The 27,797-nt window shown below is 44.5% G+C and overlaps 1 protein-coding gene across 3 annotated transcripts in view; it reads left to right on the forward strand.

Annotated features, from left to right (window-relative positions):
• Positions 1-1,324: 1,324 nt before the first annotated feature.
• Positions 1,325-27,797, forward strand: part of nkap (NFKB activating protein) — a 41,080-nt gene continuing 14,607 nt past the window's right edge. Inside the window, exons 1-5 of one of the 3 annotated variants that reach the window (XM_072505834.1) lie at positions 1,325-1,583; positions 2,664-3,077; positions 9,469-9,549; positions 13,412-13,479; positions 22,660-22,779. In XM_072505834.1, coding sequence (XP_072361935.1) covers positions 2,713-3,077; positions 9,469-9,549; positions 13,412-13,479; positions 22,660-22,779 — 634 coding nt within the window. In that variant the 5' untranslated portion in view covers positions 1,325-1,583; positions 2,664-2,712. Of the gene's footprint in view, positions 1,584-1,615; positions 1,911-2,663; positions 3,078-9,468; positions 9,550-13,411; positions 13,480-22,659; positions 22,780-27,797 lie in introns of those variants that run through there. The other 2 variants (XM_072505833.1, XM_072505835.1) reach the window with 2 other exon arrangements.

Consider the following 27,797-nt stretch of genomic DNA (forward strand, 5'->3'; position numbering starts at 1 on the left):
GCTGCTGGCCTGCCATGGTCTGCTTTAAAAGCCAGCTATTTAGCCCTTTGCTAAACCAGCCCCTGCTAAACCGTGCTAAACCGCACTGTCTGTGCAGAGTCTGCGCGTTCTCCCTGTGTGTGCGTGGGTTTCCTCTGGTTTCCTCCCAGTCCAACGATGTGCAGGTTAGGTGGATTGGCCATGCTAAATTGCCCTTAGGTTAGATGGGGTTGCAGGGTTACAGGGATAGAGGGGAGATGTAGGGTTAAGTAGGGTGCTCTTTCCAAGAGCCGGTGCAGACTCGATGGGCCAAATGGTCTCCGTCTGCACTGCAAATTCTATGATTCTATGAAATCAGTAAATGGCGGGAGCATTGAGTAGCACATAAACACCAGCACAGCTAGGTTGAACCAAATAGTCTGTTTCTGAACTCGATATCCACAGTATTGAATCTCTTTATCATTTTAAATATCTCAACTATACAGGAACACGAGGAGTAGGCCATTCAGCTACCCACCCTGCCATTCAATTAGATCATTTTCTGGATCATAAATTGATCACCCCTCGAACCTCAACGCTCAAGGGAATGAATACAAGGCAGGATTATACAACTTGTAATGTAATAATGTAACCCTGGGGTCAATCTATGGACATCTGATGATAGATCCCAAATACACATTATTGGGTGAACAGATGTCGAGATGCCGGTAAAGGAAAAAGTGGTTAGCACTGTTGCATCACAGCGCCAGGGTCCGTTTCCATTCCCGGCTTGGGTCACTGTCAGTGTGTTCTCCCCGTGTCTGCGTGCGTTTTCTCCGGGTGCTCCGGTTTCCTCCCACAAGTCCCGAAAGACGGGCTGTTAGGTAAACTGGCCATTCTGAATTCTCCCTCAATGTACCCGAACAGGCGCCGGAGTGTGATGACAAGGGGATTTTCACAGTAACTTCATTGCAGTGTTAATGTAAGCCGACTTGTGACAATAAAGATTATTATTATTAGAGGGGAGGAAATAATTCTGAACCTGTGAGGGGGCAAGATGGCCACCTTGCCTCTGTCCCAGCCCACAGAGGGTGCAGAAGGAAGCCATTCAGCCCATCGAGTCTGCGCCAGCCCTCTAGAACGAGCACCCCAACGAACCTATCCCCGGAACCCCACCGAACGCTGGTTAGACACATTGCTGTGGGTCCGCTCTGCTCTGCCCTGTCCCACACAACCGCCATCGGCGCGCTCAGGCCGCCGCGGTTACCAAGCGCCTTGCCGCGCATGCGTTCGACCGTCGCGCGAATGGCGCAGCGACGCCGCGCGATGGGGCGGGGCCAACGGGCCGGCATCCGGGTACCGTGCCGCTGACCCGTGACCTTCCAACTGCTTCCCGTGCCAACCTCCAGTTGTTGTGGTCAAGTTTTGAACGACGTTTACCGAAAAATCGGAATGATCGTTACTCACTCCGAGCTGCCAAAGCCCACGCCAGCTGAGGACAGACAGTAAAGTCGGAGCGAAATACTGCGGAGGCCGGAGAGCTGATATCAAACGCAGAAAGTTCTGGGGGGAAAAAAAAAACTCAGCAGCATCTGTGGGGTGAGAAACAGCAGCCAACGTTTCGGGTCAGTGTACTATGGTCAGAACCCAGCCTGAAAATGACTCTCCTCTCTCACTGTGCAGACTGTTCCTGCTGAGTGTTTCCAGTTTTAATTTCTAACCCCCCCCCCCCCCCCCCCCATGTCCCCTGGATTGGGGTTCTCCTGCCAGAGGAAGGGCCCGAAGAAGAAGTCACCTTGGACTCGGAAACGTTATCGGTTTCTCCTGTCCACTGCCGAGTTCTTGCAGCACGTTCTGTTTTTCTCTCAGTTGAGTCAGCCTTCCGCTATACTGTTCATGTTCACTCGTGTGTGAATCAGGAGAGGAACCAGTACTTGTGGAACTGTGCCATGGTATGGAGTCAGTGCTCTCGTGGGAGGGGTGGGGGGAGAAGAATTATGACTTTTAAGAAAGCAAATTAGAGGTGTTGAAATAACTTTTAACAACTGGAAAGTTATGTGGACACTGGGAAAGTAAGAAGTGAACATCATTGTAATTGTTCAGATAGAGATTTAAAATTTGTGAATCTTAATTAAGAAGACTACATTATGAAATCAGTTAAGCATAAAGTTTGGAGTAGATGCATTTGTGTGGGGGGGGGGGGAGACTGCAGCCCAGGAGGGCCCTTAAGTGTAGTCATTCTAATTAGTGTATTCGCCAGGGATATTGAGAAAATCAAACATAATTTCAGCAAGACTGGCAACAAGAGATATTTTACTGTAAAAAGTACTTGGTGAGTAAATTCTTTCAACAGATGCCAGCTATGCAAGTCATTCCTCATCGACTACTCAAAATTGGTGTTTGCAGGAGCTCTGTAAATGAAAATTATTGAGTTACCAGCAACATCGTCACTTTAGATTGTTATGCCTGACTTTTAAATGAATCTGGATGGCTGCATTCAATAGTCTATTAGGGTTTCCCCAAGTTATGGAAGTAAATACACTACAAGCAAAATAAATTTACAATGTATTTTTGTCTTGATGTTTGTAAAATTTTCATTGCCCAAGTACTTAAATCAGAAAAAAATGACATGTTAAATTAGGTGGTTCAATGGTAATAGAATAGTTCAAGTTGTTTATACACTATTATATTGTTTTATTTTATAGTGATATTGGAAAATAAATGAGCAACACTCTTTGAACCTGATGATAAGCAATGCCCCCAGTTCGTCGATCAAGGAGTGGCAGTCCAGACTCATCAGTCAGCCCTAAGAGAAAACGATGTAGCAGCAGCAATGATAGCCGAACTCAGAGTCCTTCAGCAAAATGTAACAAACATCACTCGGGACACCACAAATCTCCATCAATCGATAAAAAGCTAAGAAGATCCAGATCTAAATCGAGAGAGCGATCCAGCACACACAAGTATCAAAATGGTGTACACCACAGCCGTTCTAGGTCAAGATCCAGAGATCAAAATTCACGTTCGCACCACGGGCACTACAATAAGCTGCACATGGAACATTATGGAAAAGAACAAGAAGACCTACTTCGACAGAGACACAATGCTTTTATTGCCAGGTTTGGTCCTAACAAGTTAGAATTGTTTGGTAGAGTGTTGCAGTTCATTCAGGAAGCCTGAGCTGCTGTGGAAACTCTGGAGCTAAGTGCTGCCAGAGATCTCGATGTTCTTATGGCTGACCAGGAATCTCTCCCACTCTTACCGCCTGCCATTGGTGTGTGTTGGAAGGATTTGTTTGGTCACAGTTTGAACACACCTTCTTTCTCGAATGAGTCTTGAGCTGAAACTTGAGCCCAGAACCTCTGGCTCAGAGGCAGGGGTGCTACCCATAATGCCACCAGACCTCCTCGAGAATTGTTTAGAAACTTTCGAACTAATAAAAGCCATCCTCTTGCTCAAGCAAGTTATTTTTTTCTATAACTATTGATAGATCACCCTTTCTTTTTTTTAAAATGTTTTAAATTGAATTTTTTACCTGATATAAATACAGGCATACACATAAACACAAAGGATCTAGGAAATATGTAACAGGAAAGGGGGTCTTTCCTCCCCCTTCTATTTTCTTTTTACAGAACATCAAACTAGGGTGGAGGGGGCACCTGCCTCGGCCATTGCTCGTTTCTCCTTCCTGTTCTTCATTACTTTCTCTCGCCATGCTGCGGTTGTTGCCGTCATTGTCTTCCCTTGTGCTTTCCCCTCAGTTTTTGTTCTCTTTTCTTTTCCCCCTTCTGGCTCCCCTTTTTTTGTGCCCCCCCCCCTCCCCCTTCTTCAATGCTGGATTACCATTTCTAAGCCTGTTCTCCGATTTTTTTTTTTTTTTTTTTTTTTGTTGCTATGAGTATAATGAAACAAGATGTTGGTAGGAAGAATGTAGAGAGACAATGTAAGCTCCAATTTTAAAGGTGGGTACTTGTGCACAAATATTTGAAAGTTGCAGAACAGGTTAAGGCAATTAATAAAACATGGGAACCTGGGTTTTTTAAATAGAGGCATAGAATACAAAGACCAGGAAGTTGTTCTAACTTGATATAAAACAGCAGTTTAGCCACAGCTGGGGTATTCTATCCACTTCTGGGCACTGCACTTTAGGAAGGAGATGAAGACTTCCAAGTGGGTACAGAAGAGACTTGCGAGATGGTTCCCAGATTCTTTTAAAAGATTTGCTTTTACGTAGAGTTTTTCATGACCACCAGATGTCTAAAAGCACTTCAGCCAATTAAGTCATTTTTGTTTTCAAGTGTAGCCACCATTGTAATGAAGGAAATGTGGCTGCCAATTTAGGTACAGCAAACTCTCCAAAACAGCAATGTGACAATCACCAGATAATTATTAACCAAGGCACTGGTGATAACTCCCCAACATTTCGAAATAGTGCTATGGGATATTTTACATTCACCCAACATGCACATCAAATGTTTAACATCTGATCTGTGAGATGGCACCTCTGACAGTGCAGTACTCCCTCAGTGGAGTGTCAGCCGGGAGTTTTGTGCTCAAGCACTGGAGTGGTACTTGAAAATGGAACCTTGTGTCTTGCAGGCGAGAGTGCTACTAACTGAGCAGCCACTTTTGGTGCACTGACGGCATCCAAATTGTGGCTAAATGGGAGAAGCTGGGTTTGCTCTCCGTGGAGCAACAAAAGCTAAGAGGAGATTTTATAGAGATATTTAAAATCTATAATGAAAGGTTTAGATAGAGTAAATCAAGACAAACTGTTACTTGGGCACAAAGTTCAATCACTAGAGGACACGGGTATAAAATAATTTGCAAAAGAACAAGGGCAACATACGGTTAGCATTTCACAAACGATTAGTACTTAAACTTTACTGCATGATAGATAGTTGTGGCTACAGATTCAACAATGACCTTCAAAAGAAAATCAGAAAAGCACCTGAAGCAAAAAAATGTGCAGAGATATGGGAAAAGAGTGGGGGAGTGGGACTAACTAGATTGCTCTTTGAAAGAACTGATACAACTGGATAGGCTGAATGGTCTCTATTCTATGTTTGAAAATGCAGAGAGCTGATTTTGTGTAATTGTAATATGTTCCAAGGGACCCATTAAATCTCTCTTTTTTTTGTTGTGTATGGCCTGTTGATTTGTGCAGCATGTTTAAATCTTATTGCATGGCTGTGCACATGTGGTATCTTAAACTTGGCAACTTGTAAATGACCTGAATGGTACCCTCTGGGTTGCTGCACATCCACACATTGTAGAGGGAACATTGTCTCCACACTTTTCCCATTCACATTTTAATGGTGCACCCTGACACACACACTTCACTACAAAGTTTAGATAAATTGAACCTTTTAGATAAAACAAATTTCTTGAATTAGAAACCAGGGGCGGGATTCTCCAATATTGGGGCTATGTCCCCACGCCCACATAACAACGTGCCCGAATCACTGGAGTAAGTCCAGGGTGATTTTGCGATTTGCAGGGGGCTAGCATGGCACCGGAGTGCTCCTCGCAGCTCCGACTGTCGATAGGGGGCCTTGCACGTCCGGTTGGGGGTCCGCGTATGTGCACGGTGGCAGCCTATGTCGGCCGCCCCGCGCGATATGGCCGACCCACAACGCAGAGCAACAGCAAGAAGATAGTCCCAACCCCCACCCCAGATCGCGCGTGCCCGCAGATTCGTTGGCCCCCGATCTATAGCCTGGCCGTCCTGGAGAATCGCTGCTGGGGCCTCTTTCAGTGGCCCCCGACCGGCGTCGTGTCGACCGTGCATGCCCGATTGGTGGCGATTCTCCGGAGACCCGATCGCGGTTCTGACGCTCATTTTCTGCCCCCGCACCGAGCGCAATTTTGGCATGGAGAATCCAGCCCCACTTTATTAATAAGTGAAGCAAACTAACGGTTCTGCTGTTACCTATAGCTGCCACTGAGAATCCTAAATTAAGAACATAGACCTTTTATTGCAAGACAACACAAAGCTAGTCCACTTCAGTCAGTTTCCACTCCTTGCAGTACAAAAATAATCTTTGATTGAATTCCCTTTTCTGCAGATTCTTGTGTTTTTGACTCCCCTCTAGGTTGTGTATGTGCCACACATCTGCAAATCTGTCTTATTGTTTGCAGCGGGTTTCTGTTGCATTGTCTAGCTGCAAAATGTAGACAAGGTTTGCTAGATTGATACCTAGAATGAGCGGGTTGATTTGTGAGGAATGGTTGGACAGACTGGGTTTGTTTCCACTGGAATTTAGAAGAGTGAGGGGTAACATGATTGAAGTATAGAACATTCTGAACAGTCTCGACAAGGTGGACCTGGAAAGGATGTTTCCTCTTGTGAGGGAGTCCAGAACTAGGGGACACTGTTTTAATATTAGGGGCCACCCTTTTAGGATAGAGATGAGGAGAATATTTTTACTGCGAGGATTATGCGACTTTGGAACTCTCTGCCTCAGAAGGCAGTGGAGGTGGGTCATTGAATATTTTTAAGGCAGTGGTAGATAGATTCTTGTTAGGCAAAGGAATCAAAGGAGGTTATTGGGATAAATGGGAATGTGGAATTTGAAACACAAACAGATCTTCCATGATCTTATCAAATGGAGGAGCAGGGTCAAGGGGCCGAACAGCCTACTTTACTCCTATTTCATATGCTCATAAGACTCTAGTCTAAACCTACTTCAATTGCATTTGGTTATTTTGTTTCTTGGGCAGCCTCGCCTGAAGCGCATCTTGATACATTGTCCTATTTCTTTGTTAGTTTATCTTCAACTTCAGGGTAACCCATTGCCCACACTATTAAGTTTCCAGGAGTTCTGATTGTACTTGTATGTGGGATTTAAATCTCTAACTCCAAAGCAACAGTGTAATTTTCTTGTAGATCTTTGACTCCAGAACTGCAGATTAAGCCTGTTTGTTTACTGGCATAAGCACTAACTCATATATCAGTATAAGACTTCTATCTGTGGAGGGCTTTTTAAAACATCTTTTGTAGCACAAGCCATGAGTAAGTAGTTGACTTCAGGAGCTAATCTCATGCAATTCCAACATTATGTGAATTAAAATGGAATTTTACATTTTACGGTGAACCCCAACGGCAAAAAAGATAGTATCTTTTACATTCTATTAGTTTAATTTATTTTGCTGAACAGGTAATGTCTGCTGATTAATGATTAACCTGTTCTTCCAATTATAGACAGTTCTAGTGATTTGTGTTGCTTTTAGTTCTCGAGCATGCTGCTTCTGTTTTTTGTATGATCAGCATTCTGTCCTATCTTGCAGTCCTGCTTCATTGTAAACTCTCTATTACAAACATTGGAGCAGGTGTCCTCTGAGCCTCGCAGTCCTTCTCATTACACACTTTGAACAGTGTGCTAGACATGACTGGTTAAAATGAAACAGCTTAAAATGCACAAAACAGATTATTAGAGATGTGGAGGGGTACATCTGATACAATATACTTATCAACATGTACTGTTAAATATGTTTCATTACTTATCTCTTTGATTACCCGATACACTGGCACAAAGGCAAGTCATATGAGACAAGTTCCTTTTTGCACCATTGGACTGTGGAAAATGCTCTTCCCAACTCCTTTGAACCCGTAATGATTGAGAAGCTTCCAGATTCACCTTGTGGAGAAAAATGTTTTGCAGTACTAGCGTGAACTGTGTAGCTGTAGGAAAGCAACGGGTGACTGAGCCGTCTGATCTGCTTTGTCTGCCTAGGCTTGGGTTTGGGGAAAATTATCCAGCATTCCTAAATCTAATCATAATCCAATGTGTGAACATTGAGTGAGGACAAAATTAGGCTTAGAATCATACAATAGCCATTTGGCCTATCATGTCTGTGCTGGCCCCCTAAAGGAGCATTTCATCTAGTGCCACTCCCCTGCCTTTTTCAGATAATCCAATTGACCTTCCTGGAGTCATGGTGCCAATACGTAGGAACGGAGGGATTCTCCGATGGTGATCACCACTCCTCAGAAGATTTGGGTCATTGTCTCGCTTTGCTCTTCCTACCAAAATGAATCACTTCACACTTTTTTGCACTGAATTTTATATGTCATTTGTCATTCCATCAATATGTCTGTCTTTTTGAAGTTCTGCACTATTCTCATGGTACACAAAAGTACCAAGTTTTGTATCACCCGCAAATTTTAATATTGTAGCTTGTACACCAAGATCAAGGTCATTAATGTATATTTAGATTTATTCTTACGTGTACCGAGGTACAGTGAAAAGTGTCTGTGTACAGTCCAGGCAGATAGCTCCATACATTAAAACATGATAAATACATACATAATGAAAATGTATAAACATAGGCAGCGGGTGAAGTATACGGTATCAGTAAGAGCAAGGGTTCTAACACTGATTCCTGGGGACCTTCACTTATAAACCTTCCAGTTTGAAAAGCAACTGCTGTCTGCTGCTCTTATTACTCAGCCAGTTTTATATCCATGTTGCTATAGTCCTTTTTGTTCCATGAACTCAAAACTTTGTTTGCAAGTCTTGTGCAGCACCTTATCAAATGCCTTTTGGAATTCCATGTACATCACATCAACAATCTGTTACTTCATCAAAAAAGTCAAACAAGTCAGTTAAACGTGATTTGCCCTTAACAAGTCCATGCTGGTTTTCCTTTAATAAACCTGCACTTTCCCAAGTGACTATTAATTTTGTCCCAAATTATTGTTTCTAGAAGCTTCCCCACAACCGAGGATAAACACTTGCCCATGGTCTTTGGCTTATAGATCATAGAATTTACAGTGCAGAAGGAGGCCATTCGGCCCATCGAGTCTGCACCGGCTCTTGGAAAGAGCACCCTACCCAAGGTCAACACCGCCACCCTATCCCAGTAACCCCATAACCCAGTAACCCCAGTATCTTTGAACCTTTTTTGAATGAGGCTGTAACATTTGCAATCTGGCCCTGCCCCCGAGTCGAAGGAAGATTGGAAAATGATGGTCCTTAATTTCCACTCTCACTTCTTTCAGTATCCTTGGATGCATCTCATCTTGTCAGCTTTTAAGTACAGACAACAGACCCAATACCTCATTATCAATTTTAAACTTTTAAATGTCTGAACTACCGCCTCTTTCGGCATGTCCTGGCTTCATTGTGGTGCTCCCAAAGTAGAATAGCTTATTGACATTCCACCACATGACTAATGACCACAGATGAGATATTGAGATACTTGGGGCGGGATTCTCCGCCAGTAGGATACTCCGTTTTTCCGGCGCCCGGAGGTTTCCTGACGGCGTGGGGCTGCCCCACAATGGGAAACCCCATTGACTGGCCGACGTAAGGGAGCATCCCGCCGGCATGTTGCGGCAGAAATGTGGCGTGGCGGGCGGAGCATCCCGCCCCGATACCTTCAATATAGAACAGAAGAAAAAAGTGAATTAAAGCCTTCAGTTGAATTAATTGTTTCCAAGAAATGTGGAAATGATAAATTCAGTCAGTTAACTAATAGTGACTGTTTTGTGCGTGTTTCTTGCAGGCGCCTAAAGGAAAGAGAGCGAATTGGAGAACTTGGAGCACCTGAGGTGTGGGGGTTGTCTCCAAAGGTCCCAGAACCAGAGTAAGTGCCCTTTCCACTATCACTGGATTCAATTGCAGTTGTTCTTTTTTTAGGCTGACTAATTGATTTTTATAATTCTCCGTTTGTAGTATCTATGTTGAAGTTGATTCATTATTTTTAGCTATTTGAGTTTAATTGAAACTTTAAAAAAAAAAAAAAAAATTGAGTACCCAATTATTTTTTTTCCAATTAAGGGGCCAATCCACCTACCTTGCACATCTTTTGGGTGAGACCCACGGGGAGAACGTTTTATTGAAACTTGGACCTGAAGTCTCAAATCAGCTATTGGTTCAAAAGTAATAAAATAATTCCAAGAAAACTGCTTGAAAAAATATTGCCAGAATGCTCTTTAATAGTTTGATTTTTAGGAAGTAACGAGGATGATTGATGAGGAAAGTGCATATATTATCTATGTGGATTTCAGTGAAGCAATTGACAAGATCCCATAATACAGACTGGTCAGAAAAGTGAGACCTCATGGGATACAGGAGAAGGTGGCTGGTTGGGTCCAAAATTGGCTCAGTGACCAGAAACAAAGCTTAATGGTCGATGGATGTTTTTGCTCATGGAAAACAGTTTCCAGTGGTGTTCCACAGGGCTCAGTGCTGGGGCAATTGCTGTTTGTTGCATATATTAATGATTTAGACAAAGTGCAAGTGGTATGTTCGAGAAGTTTGCAGATGACACAAAAAATGGCCATGCAGTTGATAGTGAGGAGGATAGCTGTCAACTCCAGAATAATAGCAATGATTTGAGTGGGCAGCGAAGTGCCAAATGTAATTCAGTCTGGAAAAGTGTGAGTGGTGCATTTGGGGAGGGCAAACAAAGCAAGGGAATATTAAATAAACAGGAAGATGTTGAAAGAGGTTGAGGAAGTGAGAGACATTGGAGTGCATGTCCACAGGTCTTTGAAGCTGGCAGAACATGTGGACAAGATGATCGGGAAAGCTTTCCTTTTTTAAAAATAAATTTAGAATACCCAATTCATTTTTTTTCCAATTAAGGGGCAATTTAGAGTGGCCAATCAACCTACCCTGCTCATCTTTGGGTTGTGGGGGTGAGACCCAGGATCGAACCCGGGTTCTCATGGTTGTGAGGCAGCAGTGCTAACCACTGCACCACCATGCCGCCCCCTGCTTTCCTTTCTTAGACAAAGTATTGAATACAAACGCAGGATGTAATGATGGAACAGTATTAAGTGTTGGTTAGGCCACAGCTAGAATTTTGTGCACAGTTCTGGTCACCACATTACAGGAAGGACATAATTGCTATGGAAAGAGTGCACAGTAGCATTGTGGATAGCACAATTGCTTCACAGCTCCAGGGTCCCAGGCTCGATTCCGGCTTGGGTCACTGTTTGTGCGGAGTCTGCACATCCTTCCCGTGTGTGCGTGGGTTTCCTCCGGGTGCTCCGGTTTCCTCCCACAGTCCAAAGATGTGCAGGTTAGGTGGATTGGCCATGATAAGTTGCCCTTAGTGTCCAAAATTGCCCTTAGTGTTGGGTGGGGTTACTGGGTTATGGGAATAGGGTGGAGGTATTGACCTTAGGTAGGGTGCTCTTTCCAAGAGTCGGCGCAGACTTGATGGGCCGAATGGCCTCCTTCTGCACTGTAAATTCTATGAGTGCAAAGGATATTTACCAGGATGTTGCCAGAGCTTGGAAAATTGCAGCTATGAAGAGAGGATAGGCTGGAGTTGTTTTCCTTGGAACAGAGGAGGCTATGGGGTGACCTATTTGAGGTGTACAAAATTATGAGGGGCCTAGACAGGGTAAACAGGACATATTTGTTTCCCCTAGGTGAGTGGTCAGTTGCCTGGGACTTGAGGTGATTGTTAGAAGGATTAGAGGGGACTTGAGGAAAAACCTTTTCATCCAGAGGGTTATGGACTTCTGCAGTCCACTACCTTAATTGGTGGTTGAGGCTTAAACCCTCATTTCATATAAAAGATACCAGGATCTGCATCTGAGTTGCTGTAATCAGCAAGCTACAGACCAGGTGCTGGAAAATGGGATTAAAATGAGTGGCTATTTTCTTTATTCTCTAATTTGGCCAGTGCAGACACGAGGCGCTGAATGGCCTTTTTCTGCACTGCAACATCTCTATGGTTGTAGTTGCATGCCACATGCATATTATTGCTGCATTTACATTTTTTAAGAGGTAAACTACTTGAAAAATTCCAATTAATTTATGTTACAATCCCAATTGATGTTATAACTGGACGGGAAAATCCCAGAATGGACCCCTGGCTCAAAAGACCATAACTTTATTTTATAAAACGTGGAGCAACAGAGTCACAGGGCCGCTAATTCGTTTTAATAACAAGAAAAAACCCATTTATTAAACATGAAAAAATTGGATTATGATAATTAGAACATACAGTGCAGAAGGAGCCCATTCGGCCCATCGAGTCTGCACAGACCTGCTTAAGCCCCCACTTCCACCCTATCCCCGTAACCCAATAACCCCTCCTAACCTTTTTGGTCACTGAGGGCAATTTATCATGGCCAATCCACCTAACCTGCACATCTTTGGACTGTGGGAGGAAACCGGAGCACCTGGAGGAAACCCACGCAGACATGGGGAGAAGGTGCAAATTCCGCACAGACAGTGACCCAGCGGGGAATTGAACCTGGAACCCTGGCGCTGTGAAGCCACAGTGCTATCCACTTGTGCTACCGTGCTGCCCAAATACAGTACGCCTTTACTCTCCCCTCATATTAACAATTTCACACCAGTTTTAGAATTAACATGAATTATAAAGTACATCTTAAAGTACGTCTTTAGTTTCTCTAGTTTGCTTAACTAGCTGGACTTTAGATTTCCGGCAGCTGTTTTCTTAACCATTTAAGCACACAGGATGACTGTGGGCAAATACACCCTCCACTCTGAACCCCAAGTGAATATTTGTGAATGTCTCCTCCAAGCTCCCCCCTCCCCCCAGTTGATTGTCATGTGAGAGTTCCCAAACTCCACTCCCAAAAACACTTAAAATCTTCTCTCATAAGTATGCTTTCCCTTAGCGGTTTGTATTCTGAAATCCAGGCGAGGTTTTTCAAATGACACTTTAAATAAAGCCTTTCCACTTTTAACATTGAATCCAGTTCAGAATTTTACACCAACCTCTTTCGGATTTCTTTGTCTTAACTGCCGTGCAAGCTGCTCACAATTGATTTAATTCTTAATTCCCATACTGTATTAAAATGACATCAGGCATTTGATTTACCTTTTGAAGGCTGCAATTCTACTTTAAATATGGTTACTGCAATTGTCTCTTAACTCGGAACACTTTGTTTACTCTTCCTTGAATTTTTCTGAACCGTTTCTGTTCACTTAACTCAAGACTTCTTGGACACGTCTATTCGTTTCTCTACTTTCATTAACTAGCTGGACTTAGATTTCCAGCACCTATTTTCTTAACCATTATTCCATAGTATGGCTTTCTTCTAGCAAGGTTGAGAGAGATGTTCCCTATTTAACCTTCTAAAACCAACTGATTCTACCAGTTAATAGTTGAACTGCAATCAAATTAGCTAAACTAAAACTTAAAAGTTTCTCTACCTTTATAAGACCCCAGTTGCTAAGCAACACCCACAGGCTTATGCCTTTTATTCTTCAAGCCATAGCCCTCTCTAAGCACAATAGAAACACAGTTGGGACTTAACCAACCCCCACACATACTTACAAACGCCTTTGTCAGTGTGAATCTAACGATAGGTTTTACTCTTCCAGGCCCAGAAACATTAAATTAAACCCCCTTAAAACTACCTGTGTTTTGCTAACACTTATGACTAGGTGTCAACAGATATGAAAAATTAGATATCTCCTTTAATAAGGTATAATTTTGATTTCTTGTTTGTTAGTTCCGATGAGCATACTCCAGTTGAGGGTGAGCAAGCCAAGAGCAGCAGTTCCGATTCCAGTGCAGAAGGTAACTTTTTTTATAAATAACTGCATTTTAAGGAAATCCATAGTGGGCTCTCATGATGAAGATTGGAAATTGGCAGGTGATTGAGACATGCACATTTTGCATTGGAAACTGATTGAACAGTCCACAAACTGCTCAGCTGGCAGGTTGCAGCGAAGCAAACGGTAATTTCCAAAAAGCTCAAATCAAAATCTCAGCGAAACAAAACGTAATTTCCAAATAGCTCAAATCAAAATCTTGGTTTTTAATGATAAATCCCAGCTTCCTTTCATGTTTAACAATTGCATCAATTTATCTTTTATCAAAAGACAATTGTTGTGCTTTGCATACTGATCCAATGTAATTTGATGTGAGAGACCTTTTCAACTCTAAACACCGGAAGCATTTTTAAATGAGCAAGTGATCTGTTTTAATATTAATAGTTATTTGTAGAATTCTGATTCCTGCTGATGTTTTGACTCTCACCAGTCACCATTCCCCAGTTGAATTATTGTCTACTGCTCGGTTCATGCTACCATTAATAATAACCGTTTATTGTCACAAGTATGAAGTTACTGTGAAAAGCCCCTAGTCGCCACATTCCAGCGCCTGTTCGGGTAAGCTGGTACGGGAATTGAACCTGCGCTGCTGGCCTTGTTCTGCATCACAAACCAGTTGTCTAGCCCACTGAGCTAAACCAGCTAGTTTCTGTGAAAAGCCCCTAGTCGCCACATTCCGGCTCCTGTTCCGGTAAGCTGGTGCGAGAATTTAATCCGCGCTGCTGGCCTTGTTCTGCATCACAAACCAGCTGTCTAGCCCACTGAGCTAAACTACAACAGTTACTTATATTTATGTAACACTTTTAATGTAAAGAACCATCCCTAGACACAATGCAAGAGTATTATGAAACAAAGTATGACACCGAGTCACATTTTAAGGAATGAGGAAAGTGAGGCAATTGAAGGCACAGCCACCCATGGTGGATAAATTATAATTGGGAACACCTAAAGAGCTAGAGTTATAGGAGGGTTGTGGGGTTGGAGCAGATTACAAAGATTTTTTAAAAAAATTTAGAGTACCCAATTAATTTTTTCCAATTAAGGGGCAATTTTAGCGAGGCCAATCTACCTAGCCTGCGCATCTTTGGGTTGTGGGGGCGAAACCCACGCAGACACGGAGAGAATGTGCAAACTCCACACGGACAGTGACCCAGAGCCGGAGTCGAACCTGGGACCCTGGCGCCTGGAGGCAGCAGGGCTAACCCACTGTGCCACCGTGCTGCCCCCAGATTACAAAGATAGGGACAGATGGGGCCATGAAGGGATTTGAAATCATACCTGAAATGAGCTTGTATGTTTGCATATTCATGCTTGTTTAGCAATAGCTCAAGGGGACATCGGTCAAAAATCCAAATCTATTGAATGGAGAATTGGGAACCTACTTTTTATGATGTAGCCTGTTGTACACTAGTGTTCTGGAAGCTCTTGAAATGCAGAAAATATCTTGATGTATCCGAATTGATTAAAATGAACTATGCACAAACTTAATTAATTTAAAATATTATTCGATCCAGGCCCCGGGTCACTGTCCAAATGGAGTTTTCACATTCTCCCCATGTCTCTGTGGGTTTCACCCCCCCAACCCAAAGATGTGCAGATTAGGTTGATTGGCCACGCTAAATTGCCCCCCAATTGAAAAAATAATAATTGGGTACTCAAAATTTATTACAAAAAAGATAGAAAAAATTGTCGACCAATATTATTGGTTATTTGTAGAATTATGATTCCTGCTGATGTTTTGACTCTCACCAGTCACAATTCCCCATTGAACTGTTGCTAGGCCTTTTGAGTGTCTTAACACTGCAATGAAATACTGTGAAAATCCCCTAGTCACCACCCTCCAGCGCTTGTTCGGGTGCACTGAGAGAGAATTCAGAACGTCCAATTCACCTAACAGGCACATCTTTCGGGACTTTGTGGGAGGAAACCAGAGAACCCGGAGGAAACCCACGCAGACACGGGGAGAACGTACAGACTCCACACAGACAGTGGCCTAAGCCAGGAATCGAACCCGGGTTCCTGGTGCGGGGGCCTTTAGAGTGCCATTACCTCGCTGTTTACTTGAGTGTTATTCTCGCCCCATGCACAGCACCAGAATGCTGAGGTTATAGTGTCTTTGGGTGGAATGGTTTTATCTACTGTAGATTCTCAGGAGATTTGGATTCGGCCCTAAATTTCCCTCCTGAATTTGCCTGTTGTATAATGTCCCCACTTCCTGTATTTGCACAAACACTCTATTTTCAAATTAGCTTCCCTTGGGTAAAGGCAGTAGACAGGGCTGTCCCCTCTCCCCGCTGCTCTTCACCCTGGTTATTGAGCCTCTCACAATAGCGCTGAGGGCATCTGATTAATCCAGCCGCTAGAGAACCTCAATTTAGTTTGTTGCCTTTTCAGCTCCCTGACCCCAGTATCCATTACTTGGGAGTCCATGTGACCCATAATTGGGTTTCACTTCACAAAATAAATTACTCAAGCCTCTTCAGTAATATCAGGGCAAATCTGCAGAGGTGGAGTAGCCTCTCTCTGTCCCTGGCAGGTCGGATGCAAATGATCAAAATAATAATAATCTTTATCAGTGTCGCAAGTAAACTTGTATTAACACTGCAATTAAGTTACTGTGAAAATTCCCTAGTCATCACCCTCCGGAGCCTGTTTGTGTACACTGAGGGAGAATTCAGAATGTCCAATTCACCTTGTGACTTTGTGGGAGGAAACTGGAGCACCCGGAGGAAAACCACGCAGACACAGGGAGAACGTACAGACTCCGCACAGACAGTGACCCAAGCCGGGAATCAAACCTGGGTCCCTGGTGTAGTGAAGCAACAGTGCTAACCACTGTGCTACCGTGCTGTGCTCCCCAGATTTCTATTTTTGTTTCAATGTATCCCTATGTATTTGCCCAAATCCTTTTTTTTATTAAGGTCCACAAATTGATTCTTGCCTTTATTTGGGCGGGTAAGTGTCCCAGAGTCCGCAGCACTCTGCTCCAGAGAGACAGAGGATCTGGAGGCTTAGACCTTCTGAATTTTTTGTCTTATTATTGGGCTGCCAAAACTCAAAAAATCCTGCAGCGGCACAGAAACCCTGACTCGGTTTGGGGCAAAATGGAGGCTCGCTAATGCACCGCCTCGTCTCTCCACGCACTACTGCCTTTGTCTCCTGCAAAATCTTCCTCAAACCCTGTGGTGATTTCCTCCCTCAGGATTTGGAAACGGTTTCGGTAGAATTTCATGTTTTTCTCCCTGTATTCTCAAGTCCCCAAGTCCCTATTTGTAAAAATCACTTTTTTTGCCTTCGGCCTGGACATAATTTTATATGTTTCTATAAGATCCCTCCGCATTCTTCTAAATTTCAAAGAGCACAGTCCCAGTCCATTCAACCTCTCCTTGTAATCCAACCCCCTCAACTCTGGGATTAACCTGGTGAATCTCCTCTGCACCCCCTTTCTCAGGTAAGGAGACCAAAACTGTACACAATACTCCAGGTGTGGCCTCACTAACACCTTATACAGTTGCAGCATAACCTCCCTAGTCTTAAACTCCATCCCTCTAGCAATGATGGACAAAACTCCATTTGCTTCCTTAATCACCTGTTGCACCTCCTAAGCCAACTTTTTGCGACTCCTGCACTAGGACACCCAGGTCCCTTTGCACAACAGTTTTAATATTTTATCATTTAAATAATCCCTTTTGCTGTTATTCCTGCCAAAATGGATAACCTCAACATTTGTCAACATTGTATTCCATCTGCCAGACCCTAGCCCATTCACTTAAACTATCCAAATCCCTCTGCAGACTTCAAGTATCCTCTGCACTTTTTTTTGCTTTACCACTCATCTTAGTGTCATCTGCAAACTTGGACACATTGCACTTAGTCCCCAACTCCAAATCATCTATGTAAATTGTGAACAATTGTGGGCCCAACACTGATCCCTGAAGGACACCACTAGCTACTGATTGCCAACCAGAGAAATGCTCATTAATCCCCATTCTTTGCATTCTATTAATTAGCCAATCCTCTATCCATGCTACTACTTTCCCCTTAATGCCATGCATCTTTATCTTATGCAGCAACCTTTTGTGTGGCACCTTGTCAAAAGCTTTCTGAAAATCCAGATATACCACATCCATTGACTCCCTGTTGTCTCCCGCACTGGTAATGTCCTCTCAAAATTCCACTTAATTAGTTAGACATGACCTGCCCTTTATGAACCCATGCTGTGTCTGTCCAATGGGACAATTTCCATTCAGATGCCTTGCTATTTCTTCCTTGATGATAGAGTTTGGCATCTTCCCTACTACCGAAGTTAAGCTAACTGGCGTATAATTACCCGCTTTCTGCCTACCTCTGTTTTTATACAGTGGTGTCATGTTTGCTAATTTCCAATCTGCCGGGGCCACCCCAGAGTCTAGTGAATTTTGGTAAATTATCACGAGTGCATTTGCAATTTCCCATGCCATCTCTTTTAGCACTCTGGGATGCATTCCATCAGGGCCAGGAGACTTGTCTACCTTTAGCCCCATTAGCTTGCCCATCACTACCTCCTTCGTGATAACAATCGTCTCAAGGTCCTCACCTGTCATAGCTCATTTCCATCAATCACTGGCATGTTATTTGTGTCTCCCACTGTGAAGCCCGACCCAAAAAACCTGTTCAGTTCCTCAGCCATTTCCTCATCTCCCATTATTAAATCTCCCTTCTCATCCTCTAAAGGACCAATATTTACCTTAGCCTCTCTTTTTTGTTTTATGTATTTGTAGGAACTTTTGCTAGCTGTTTTTATATTCTGAGCAAGTTTACTCTCATAATCTATTTTACCCTTTATAGCTTTTTTAGTAGCTTTCTGTTTCCCCTAAAAAATTCCCAATCCTCTAATCTCCCACTAATCTTTGCCACTTTGTATGCTTTTTCCTTCAATTTGACACTCTCCCTTATTTCCTTGGATATCCACGATCGATTTTCCCTCTGTCTACTGTCCTTCCTTTTTGTTGGTATAAACCTTTGCTCAGCACTGTGAAAAATCGCTTGGAAGGTTCTCCACTGTTCCTCAAGTTTAACCATAAAGTCTATGCTCCCAGTCTTTCCTGAGCCAGCTCTTCTATCATCCCATTGTAATCTCCGTTATTTAAGAACAAAACACTAGTGTTTGATTTTACCTTCTCACCCTCCATCTGTTCTCAAATTCCACCATATTGTGATCGCTCCTTCAGAGAGGATCCCTAACTATGGGATCATTAATCAATCCTGTCTCATTACACAGGACTTGATCTAGGATCGCTTGTTCCCTCGTAGGTTCCATTACATATTGTTCTAGGAAATTATCGCGGATATATTCTATAAACTCCTCCTCAAGGCTGCCTTGACTGACCTGGTTAAAACAATCGACATCTAGATTAAAATCCCCCATGATAACTACTGTACCATTTCTACATTTCTTTGTTTATTGGCCGCCCCACCATGATGTTACTATTTGGTGGCCTATAGGCTACTTCTATCAGTGACTTTTTCGCCTTACTATTCCTGATTGGATTCAACCTTATCCTCCATAACACTGATGTCATCCCTCACTACTGCCCGGGTGCCATCCTTAAAAAAACAGAGCTACACCACCTCCCTTACCATCCACTCTGTCCTTCCGAATAGCTTGATACCTATGGATATTTAATTCCCAGTTGTGACCACCCTTTAACCATGTTTCAGTAATGGCCACTAAATCATAGTCATTCACGATGATTTGTGCCATCAACTCATTTACCTTATTCCGAATGCTACGAGCAGTCAGGTAAAGTACCCTTATGTTGGCTTTTATACCTCCGTTTTAAATCTTAACATCTCTATCAGTAACCTCTCCTAAGTTTTTCCTTTTAACTTTTCTCTTAATTTTCCTTATCGTTGAACCCATATCTTCATGTAATAACCTGCTGCTTAGCTTTCCATTTATGTTTTTACTTCCCATTTTATTGCTTTTAGTATTACTGAGCCTATTCACTGAGCTCTCCTCAGTCACTGTACCCTGTACTGTGGCCCTTTTTGATTTTTGACTATGTCTTCTTTGCCTTACACTTTCCCCCTTGCCTTTTGTTTCTGTCCCCATTTTATTTCCCTCCGACTTCCTGCATCGGTTCCCATTCCCCTGCCACATTAGTTTAAACCCTCCCCAACAGCACTAGCAAAAAGCCCCCCTAGGACATTGGTTCCAGTCCTGCCGAATTGCAGACTGTCCGGCTTGTACTGGTTCCACCTCCCCCAGAACCGGTTCCAATGCCCCAGGAATTTGAATCCCTCCCTCTTGCACCATCTCTCGAGCCACGCATTCATCCTATCTATCCTGACATTCCTACTTCGACTAGCTCGTGGCACTGGTAGCAATCCTGAGATTACTACCTTTGAGATCCTACATTTTAGATTAATTCCTATCTCCCTGAATTCAGCTTGTAGGACCTCATCCCGTGTTTTACCTATAACGTTGGTGACTATGTGCATCACGTCAGCTGGTTGTTCTCACCGCCCCCCACCACCCCCCTCCCCCAGAATGCCCTGCAACCGCTCCAAGACATCCTTAACCCTTGCACCAGGGTGGCAACATACCATTCTGGAGTCTCGATTGCGTCCGCAGAACCGCCTGTCTATTCCCCTTACGATTGAGTCCCCTGTCACTATAGCCCTGCCATTCTTCTTCCTGCCCTCCTGCGCAGCAGAGCCAGCCACAGTGCCATGAACCTGGCTGCTGCTGCCTTCCCCTGGTGAGCCATCTCCTTCAACAGTATCCAAAGCGGTATATCTGTTTTGCAGGGAGATGACCGCAGGGGCACCTGCACTGCCTTCCTACTCTTGCTCTGTCTTTTGGTCATCCATTTTCTATCTCCCTCAGTAATTTTCACCTGCTGTGTGACCAACTCAGCGAACGTGCTATCCATGACGTCCTCCGCATCGCGGATGCTCCAAAGAGAGTCCAGAACCGTCAAGCGGTCCAACAGGAACTGCAGCTGGACACACTTCTCGCAAGTGAAGGAGCCAGGGTCAGTGAACGTGTCCCTGAGCTCCCATATCGCACACAAGCATGACACGAGTCTGGGATCTCCTGCCATGTCTTAAACTTAGATTAACTTGTACAACTAGAATGTCAAAAAACAAAAGAAAGAAAAATAGACAAATGAAAAGAAAAACTACTAACCAGTCACCACTACTTACCAGCAGGTCCTCTCTTGGCCAATTTAATCACAATCCTCCTGTGACGTCACTCTTCAGGTTCTCCCCAGTCAAAACGTCAGATTCACTGCTTACCTTCCCAAGATGCTGTCTGTCTAATCGCTCGTCTCCACTCCGCTCCTGAAAAGCTTGCTGAGGAAGGTTTTGTCCCTGGCACAACCTGAATTGTGGTCTCCTTCAGATCTGTATGCCTTTATCCTTTCATCAGATCCCGCCCCTTAGGATGAAGTTAGGGAGAGGTGGGAGAAGGAACTGGATCCTGTGCTTACTGATGAGGCTTGGAGGGACACCCTCTACAGGGTGAACTCCACTTTGTCCTGCGCCCGACTGAGTTTAATTCAGTTTGAAGCATTACACAACACATTTGACCAGGGCGAGGGTGAGTGGGGTTTTCCCCAAGTGTGCAAGACAAGTGCATTCATTGCTTGCTTGTGCCAACTAATCACACTCCTATGTTTTGGTCTTTTCACAAGCTTGCTAGCTTTTGGGTCTCCTATTTTAATACTGCATCGGAGATTCTTCAGGTGGTTCTAGATCAATGTCCATTAATAGCCATATTTGGCGTCTCACCGGCATTTCACTCTAGGGTAGGGGCGGATGTTCTTGCCTTTGCCTCTTTGGAGGCCAGAAGGTGTATATTGCTTAGCTGGAGGTCTCTCGCCCCACCCAGTGCATTTGCCTAGTTGGGTGAATAGATGTCATTTCTGCGTTATCAGGGAGTCGGTGGGGAAGTTCTACCCGAGATAGCAACCATTTATCTCCTTTTTTAAAGATTTCGACACCACCAGCTGTCAGGGGGTTTAGTTTATCGTGAGGTTAAGTTTAATTTTGCAGTTTTGATGAAAAATGTATGTATAACTTTTTGACATTGCACCTTTATATCTTTGCTGGTTGATTGTCCATAATATGATTCGTGTTTGTTTATAAAATGTTCAATAAATATGTATATTCTTAAGTATGTATTTTAAATGAGACCTTTCCAAACTTGATTTTAATAAAGCGAACCACAAATTTAAATTTTTTGGATTTGTAGTTGTGGTTTGGAATTTAAATCTTAATCACCAAAGATGGTTTCTCTCACTGTTTTCTAAAGGTCAGTACAAATTGTTTCTGCCATATCTTGTTTCTCTTTCTATCAATTTCCCCCCCCACCCCACCAAAACAAAATGGTGACTCCCTGCTGGGTGGTTCTTCAGTCACAAGGCACCCTTCAGTACATTTAGTACCACGCCCAAGTGATCATTATTTGAGTGTTAGTCTTGACTGTGTACGTCAGCTGCTTAATCACTTGGGCATACAGCCTAACTAAACATAATCTTGTCCTCCTCTGATATCAAGCAATTGGGGGGAAGAAACTTGCTGAATTTTCGTTGCCCAAACTGAGATTCCCACTACTGTGACTGAAATCAACCAACAACAGACTAGATTTCAAACCTCGGACTTTCTTAGTCTGTTTGGCTTAGCTTCTTAGGGATGCCAATGCAATGCCAAGTTACCAATCAGTGTTACCAACAAGTGCTAAGTGGGATAAGTAAGCACAAGCGGGTAGCACGGTGGCACAGTGGTTAGCATTGCTGCCTCGCAGCTCCAGGGACCCGGGTTCGATTCTGACCTCGGATGACTGTCTGTGTGGAGTTTGCACATTCTCCCTGTGTCTGCGTGGGTTTCCTCCGGGTGCTCCGGTTTCCTCCCACAGTCCAAAGATGTGCACATTAGGGAATTGCCCACCCTAAATTGCCCCTTCGTGTCCAATGGTTAGGTGGGGTTACAAGGATAGGGCGGGGCTTTGGGCCTAGCTCTGGTGCTCTATCGGAGCAGGGGCCGGTGCAGACTCGATGGGCCAAATGGCTTCCTGCACTGTAGGGATTCTATGAAGTAAATAAAGAATGAATAGTGTATTGTCCCATGATTTCCAATGTTTTATACATATATCTAGAGGGCAAAAAGAAGAAAAAGAAAAAAAGGAAGAAGAATAAAAAGAAGAAATCAAAGAAGAAAAAGCACAAGCATTCAGAAGAAAGTGAATCAGACTCTAACAGTGCAAGTGACTTAAGCGGTAAGATATTACAACAACAACTTATATAATACCTTTAACGTAATAAAATGTTCCACAGCATTTATCAGGAACATTGTAGAACAAAATATAACACTAAGCCACGTAAGGAGATGGCTTGTAGAAAAGTATGTTTTAAGTCGTGTCTTAAAGGAGGCCAGCGAGGTAGGGAAGCAGAAAGCTTTAAGGAGGGAATTCCAGAGATTAGGGCTTGGGCAACTGAAGATCGAGCCACCAATGATGTAGCGACTAAAATCAAGGCTGCTTAAGAAGCCAGAGTTAAAGGAGATACCTTGGGAGGGTTGTGTTGCTGGAAGAGATTACAGAGCCCAAGATTACAGCGATAAAAATTACAGACGTATGCAAGTACTGAAAGGAACAGGAAATTCTCTATTTTCTCATCGAAGGCAGGCTTTTTCAAAATGGCGGTTAGGATATGGGCGGGTGTAAAAAGGGTTGCGGTGCACCCTGAAATTAACATAAGTATCCCAACTATCGGGCAGGATCAGCAGGATGGCGAACAGAAAGAGTGTCACAAAAATTACTTTTGTGACTGGAGATGTGAGAGAATGCATGGCGATGGAGCGAGAAGCAAAGTGGACTGATGGGCTGACAGACATCCCAACAGCAAGTCTGGCGGTTGGCTGTAATTTGGAACCATCGCACGGACAAGACTGAAACTGAGTAAAAGGACATCCGATCGTCACCAATTAATCCCATTCTTCACTGAACTGAAGACTTTCAATCAACTAACCTTATATTGAGTAGCTTTTCAGGATCACCCACTGAGAGACAGTTCCAATTTCTGTAGAGAAGCTAGCCCCAGACAGGAAAAAACCCCCACTGATCTAAGGATTCTGAAATAACATTTCTCATAGTTTCCTTTCACAGAATCACAGAACTTCTGCAGTGCAGAAGGAGGCCAGAGAGGCCCATCGAGTCTGCACTGGCTCTCTGAAAGAACACTCTACCTAGTCCCACTCTCCTGCCTTACCTTTGTAACTTTGCATTTTTTCAAATAGCAGTCCAATTTACTATTGAAGATACCTCGATTGAACCCACCCTCTCAAGAAGTTCAGTCCAGACTCCAACCATCCTCTGGGTGAAAAATGTTCCTCACATCAATTTACTCCTTTTCCCAATTATTTTGAATCTGCCCTCATGTTCTTGAGGTACTCTTGAGAGGGAATGGTTTCTCACTGTTTACCCTGTCCAGCCTTCTTTTCTCCAAGGAAAACCGACCCAACCTCTCCAAACTATCCTCATAGCTACAATCGTTTATCCCTGAAATAAGTTTTGTGAATTTCCTCTGTACCCTCTCCAATACCTTTTGAAACACTTTACAATAGTAATGAGTTTAAAATTAAGTTTTCGGGGCAGTAGGTGGCACAGTGGTTAGCACTGTTGCCTCACGGCGCCAAGGTCCCACGTTCGATCCCGGCTCTGGGTCACTGTCCGTGTGGAGTTTGCACATTCTCCCCATGTCTGCGTGGGTTTCGCCCCCACAACCCAAAAGATGTGCAGGGTAGGTGGATTGGCCACGCTAAATTGCCCCTTAATTGGAAAAAATGAATTGGGTACTCAATGTTTTTTAAAAAGTAAGTTATTGAGGGCAGCATGGTGGCACAGCATTGCTGCCTACGGCGCTGAGGACCCGGGTTCGAATCCCAGCCCTGGGTCACTTTCCATGTGGAGTTTGCACATTCTCCCCGTGTCTGCGTGGGTTTCATCCCCACAACCCAAAAGATGTGCAGGTTAGGTGTTGGCCACGCTAAATTGCCCCTTAATTGGAAAATATAATTGGGTACACTAAATTTATTTTTAAAAATTAAGTTATTGTACATTTTTTTAAAAATATATATTTTATTCAAGCTTTTTGGCCAAACATAACAATACGTAGTGTTTCTTTTACGCAACAATAAAGCAATATAAATAACCGTGGCCAGTTTTAAATAAATAAATAATATATAAACAAAAACAAAACTACATGGCAACTGCCTTGTCCAAAATAAATACTCTCCAAAAATACAATCCAACAATCCAATATACAATTACATATACCAAATACCTATACATATACAATAACATCCCTGAGAGTCCATCCGATTCCTCCCCCCCCCCCCCCCCCCCCCCCTCCTCCCCCCCGGGTTGCTGCTGTTGTCTATTTCTTTTCCATTCCCTCTATCTTTCTGTGAGGTAGTCGACGAACGGTTGCCACCGCCTGGTGAACCCCTGAGCCGAACCCCTTAACACAAACTTAATCCGTTCTAACTTTATGAACCCTGCCATATTGTTTATCCAGGTCTCCACCCCCGGGGGTTTGGCTTCCTTCCACATTAACAATATCCTGCGCCGGGCTACGAGGGACGCAAAGGCCAACACGTCAGCCTCTCTCGCCTCCTGCACTCCCGGCTTTTCTGCAACCCCAAATATAGCCAACCCCCAGCTTGGTTCGACCCGGACCCCCACCACCTTCAAAAGCACCTTTGTCACCCCCACCCAGAACCCCTGTAGTGCCGGGCATGACCAGAACATGTGGGTGTGATTCGCTGGGCCTCTCGAGCATCTCGCGCACCTATCCTCTACCCAAAAAAAGTTACTAAGCCGTGCTCCAGTCATATGCGCCCTGTGTAGCACCTTAAATTGTATCAGGCTTAGCCTGGCACACGAGGACGATGGGTTTACCCTACGTAGGGCATCAGCCCACAGCCCCTCCTCAATCTCCTCCCCCAGTTCTTCTTCCCATTTCCCTTTCAGCTCATCTACCATGATCTCCCCCTCGTCCCTCATCTCCCTGTATATGTCCGCCACCTTACCGTCCCCCACCCATGTCTCTGAGATCACTCTCCTGCACTTCCTGCGTCGGGAGCTGCGGGAATTCCCTCACCTGTTGCCTCGCAAAAGCCCTCAATTGCATATACCGAAATGCATTCCCTTGGGGCAACCCATATTTCTCCGTCAGCGCTCCCAGACTCGCAAACGTCCCATCTACAAATAGATCTCTTAATTGTACTACCCCAGCTCTTTGCCATGCTCCAAATCCCCCATCCATTCTCCCCGGAACAAACCTGTGATTGTTTCTTATCGGGGACCGCACCGAAGCTCCCATCCCTCCCCTATGCCGTCTCCACTGCCCCCAAATTTTCAATGTCGCCACCACCACCGGGCTTGTGGTGTATTTCTTTGGTGAGAACGGCAACGGCGCCGTCACCATTGCTTGCAGGCTAGTCCCCCTGCAGGACGCCCTCTCCAATCTCTTCCACGCCGCTCCCTCCCCTTCTCCCATCCACTTACACACCATTGAAACATTGGCGGCCCAGTAGTACTCACTGAGGCTCGGTAGTGCCAGCCCCCCCCCCCCCCCCCCCCCAAGCTGCAAGAATCCCCTCCTCACTCTCGGGGTCTTCCCAGCCCACACAAAACTCATAATGCTCTTCTCAATTCTTTTGAAAAAAGCCTTCGTGATCACCACCGGGAGGCACTGGAACACAAAAAGGAATCTCGGGAGAACCACCATTTTAACCGCCTGCACCCTACCTGTCAATGACAGGGACACCATGTCCCATCTCTTGAAATCCTCCTCCATCTGTTCCACCAACCGTGTTAAATTAAGCCTATGTAATGTACCCCAATTCTTGGCTATCTGGATCCCCAGGTACCGGAAGTCCCTTGTTACCTTCCTCAACGGTAAATCCTCTATCTCTGCTCTGCTCCCCCGGATGCACCACAAATAGCTCACTTTTCCCCATGTTCAGTTTATACCCTGAAAAATCCCCAAACTCCCCAAGTATCCGCATTATCTCTGGCATCCCCTCCGCCGGGTCCGCCACATATAACAACAAATCATCTGCATACAGAGATACCCGGTGTTCTTCTCCCCCCCTAAGTACTCCCCTCCACTTCCTGGAACCCCTCAGTGCCATGGCGAGGGGCTCAATCGCCAGTGCAAACAATAACGGGGACAGAGGACATCCCTGCCTCGTCCCTCTATGGAGCCGAAAATAGTCAGACCCCCGTCCATTCGTGACCACACTCGCCATCGGGGCCCTATACAGCAACTGTACCCACCTGATATACCCGTCCCCGAAGCCATATCTCCTCAACACCTCCCATAAATAATCCCACTCCACTCTATCAAATGCTTTCTCGGCATCCATCGCCACCACTATCTCCGCTTCCCCCTCTGGTGGGGGCATCATCATTACCCCTAGCAGCCTCCGTATATTTGTATTTAGCTGTCTCCCCTTCACAAACCCAGTTTGGTCCTCATGAACCACCCCTGGGACACAATCCTCTATCCTCGTTGCCATTACCTTGGCCAGAATCTTAGCGTCCACATTCAGGAGGGAAATAGGCCTATAGGACCCGCATTGCAGCGGGTCTTTTTCCTTCTTTAGGAGGAGCGATATCGTTGCCTCTGACATAGTCGGGGGCAGCTGCCCCCTTTCCCTCGCCTCATTAAAGGTTCTCATCAGTAGCGGGGCCAGCAAGTCCATATATTTCCTATAGAATTCAACTGGGAATCCGTCTGGTCCCGGGGCCTTCCCCGCCTGCATGCTCCCAATCCCTTTCACTACTTTCTCTGTCTCAATCTGTGCTCCCAGCCCCACTCTCTCCTGTTCCTCCACCTTAGAAAATTCCAACTGATCCAGAAAGCACATCATTCTCTCCTTCCCATCCGGGGGCTGAGCTTCATATAATCTTTCATAAAATGCCTTGAACACTCCATTCACTCTCTCCGCTCCCCGCTCCATCTCTCCCTCCTCATCTCTCACCCCCCCCTATCTCCCTCGCTGCTCCCCTTTTCCTCAGTTGGTGGGCCAGCAACCTGCTCGCCTTCTCCCCATATTCGTACTGTACACCCTGTGCCTTCCTCCATTGTGCCTCTGCATTACCCGTAGTCAACAAGTCAAATTCTACATGTAGCCTTTGCCTTTCCCTGTACAGTCCCTCCTCCGGTGCCTCCGCATATTGTCTGTCCACCCTCAGAAGTTCTTTCAACAACCGCTCCCTTTCCCTAC

The sequence above is a fragment of the Scyliorhinus torazame genome, chromosome 5 (assembly GCF_047496885.1).
Source record: "Scyliorhinus torazame isolate Kashiwa2021f chromosome 5, sScyTor2.1, whole genome shotgun sequence".
NCBI classification, from domain to species: domain Eukaryota; kingdom Metazoa; phylum Chordata; class Chondrichthyes; order Carcharhiniformes; family Scyliorhinidae; genus Scyliorhinus; species Scyliorhinus torazame.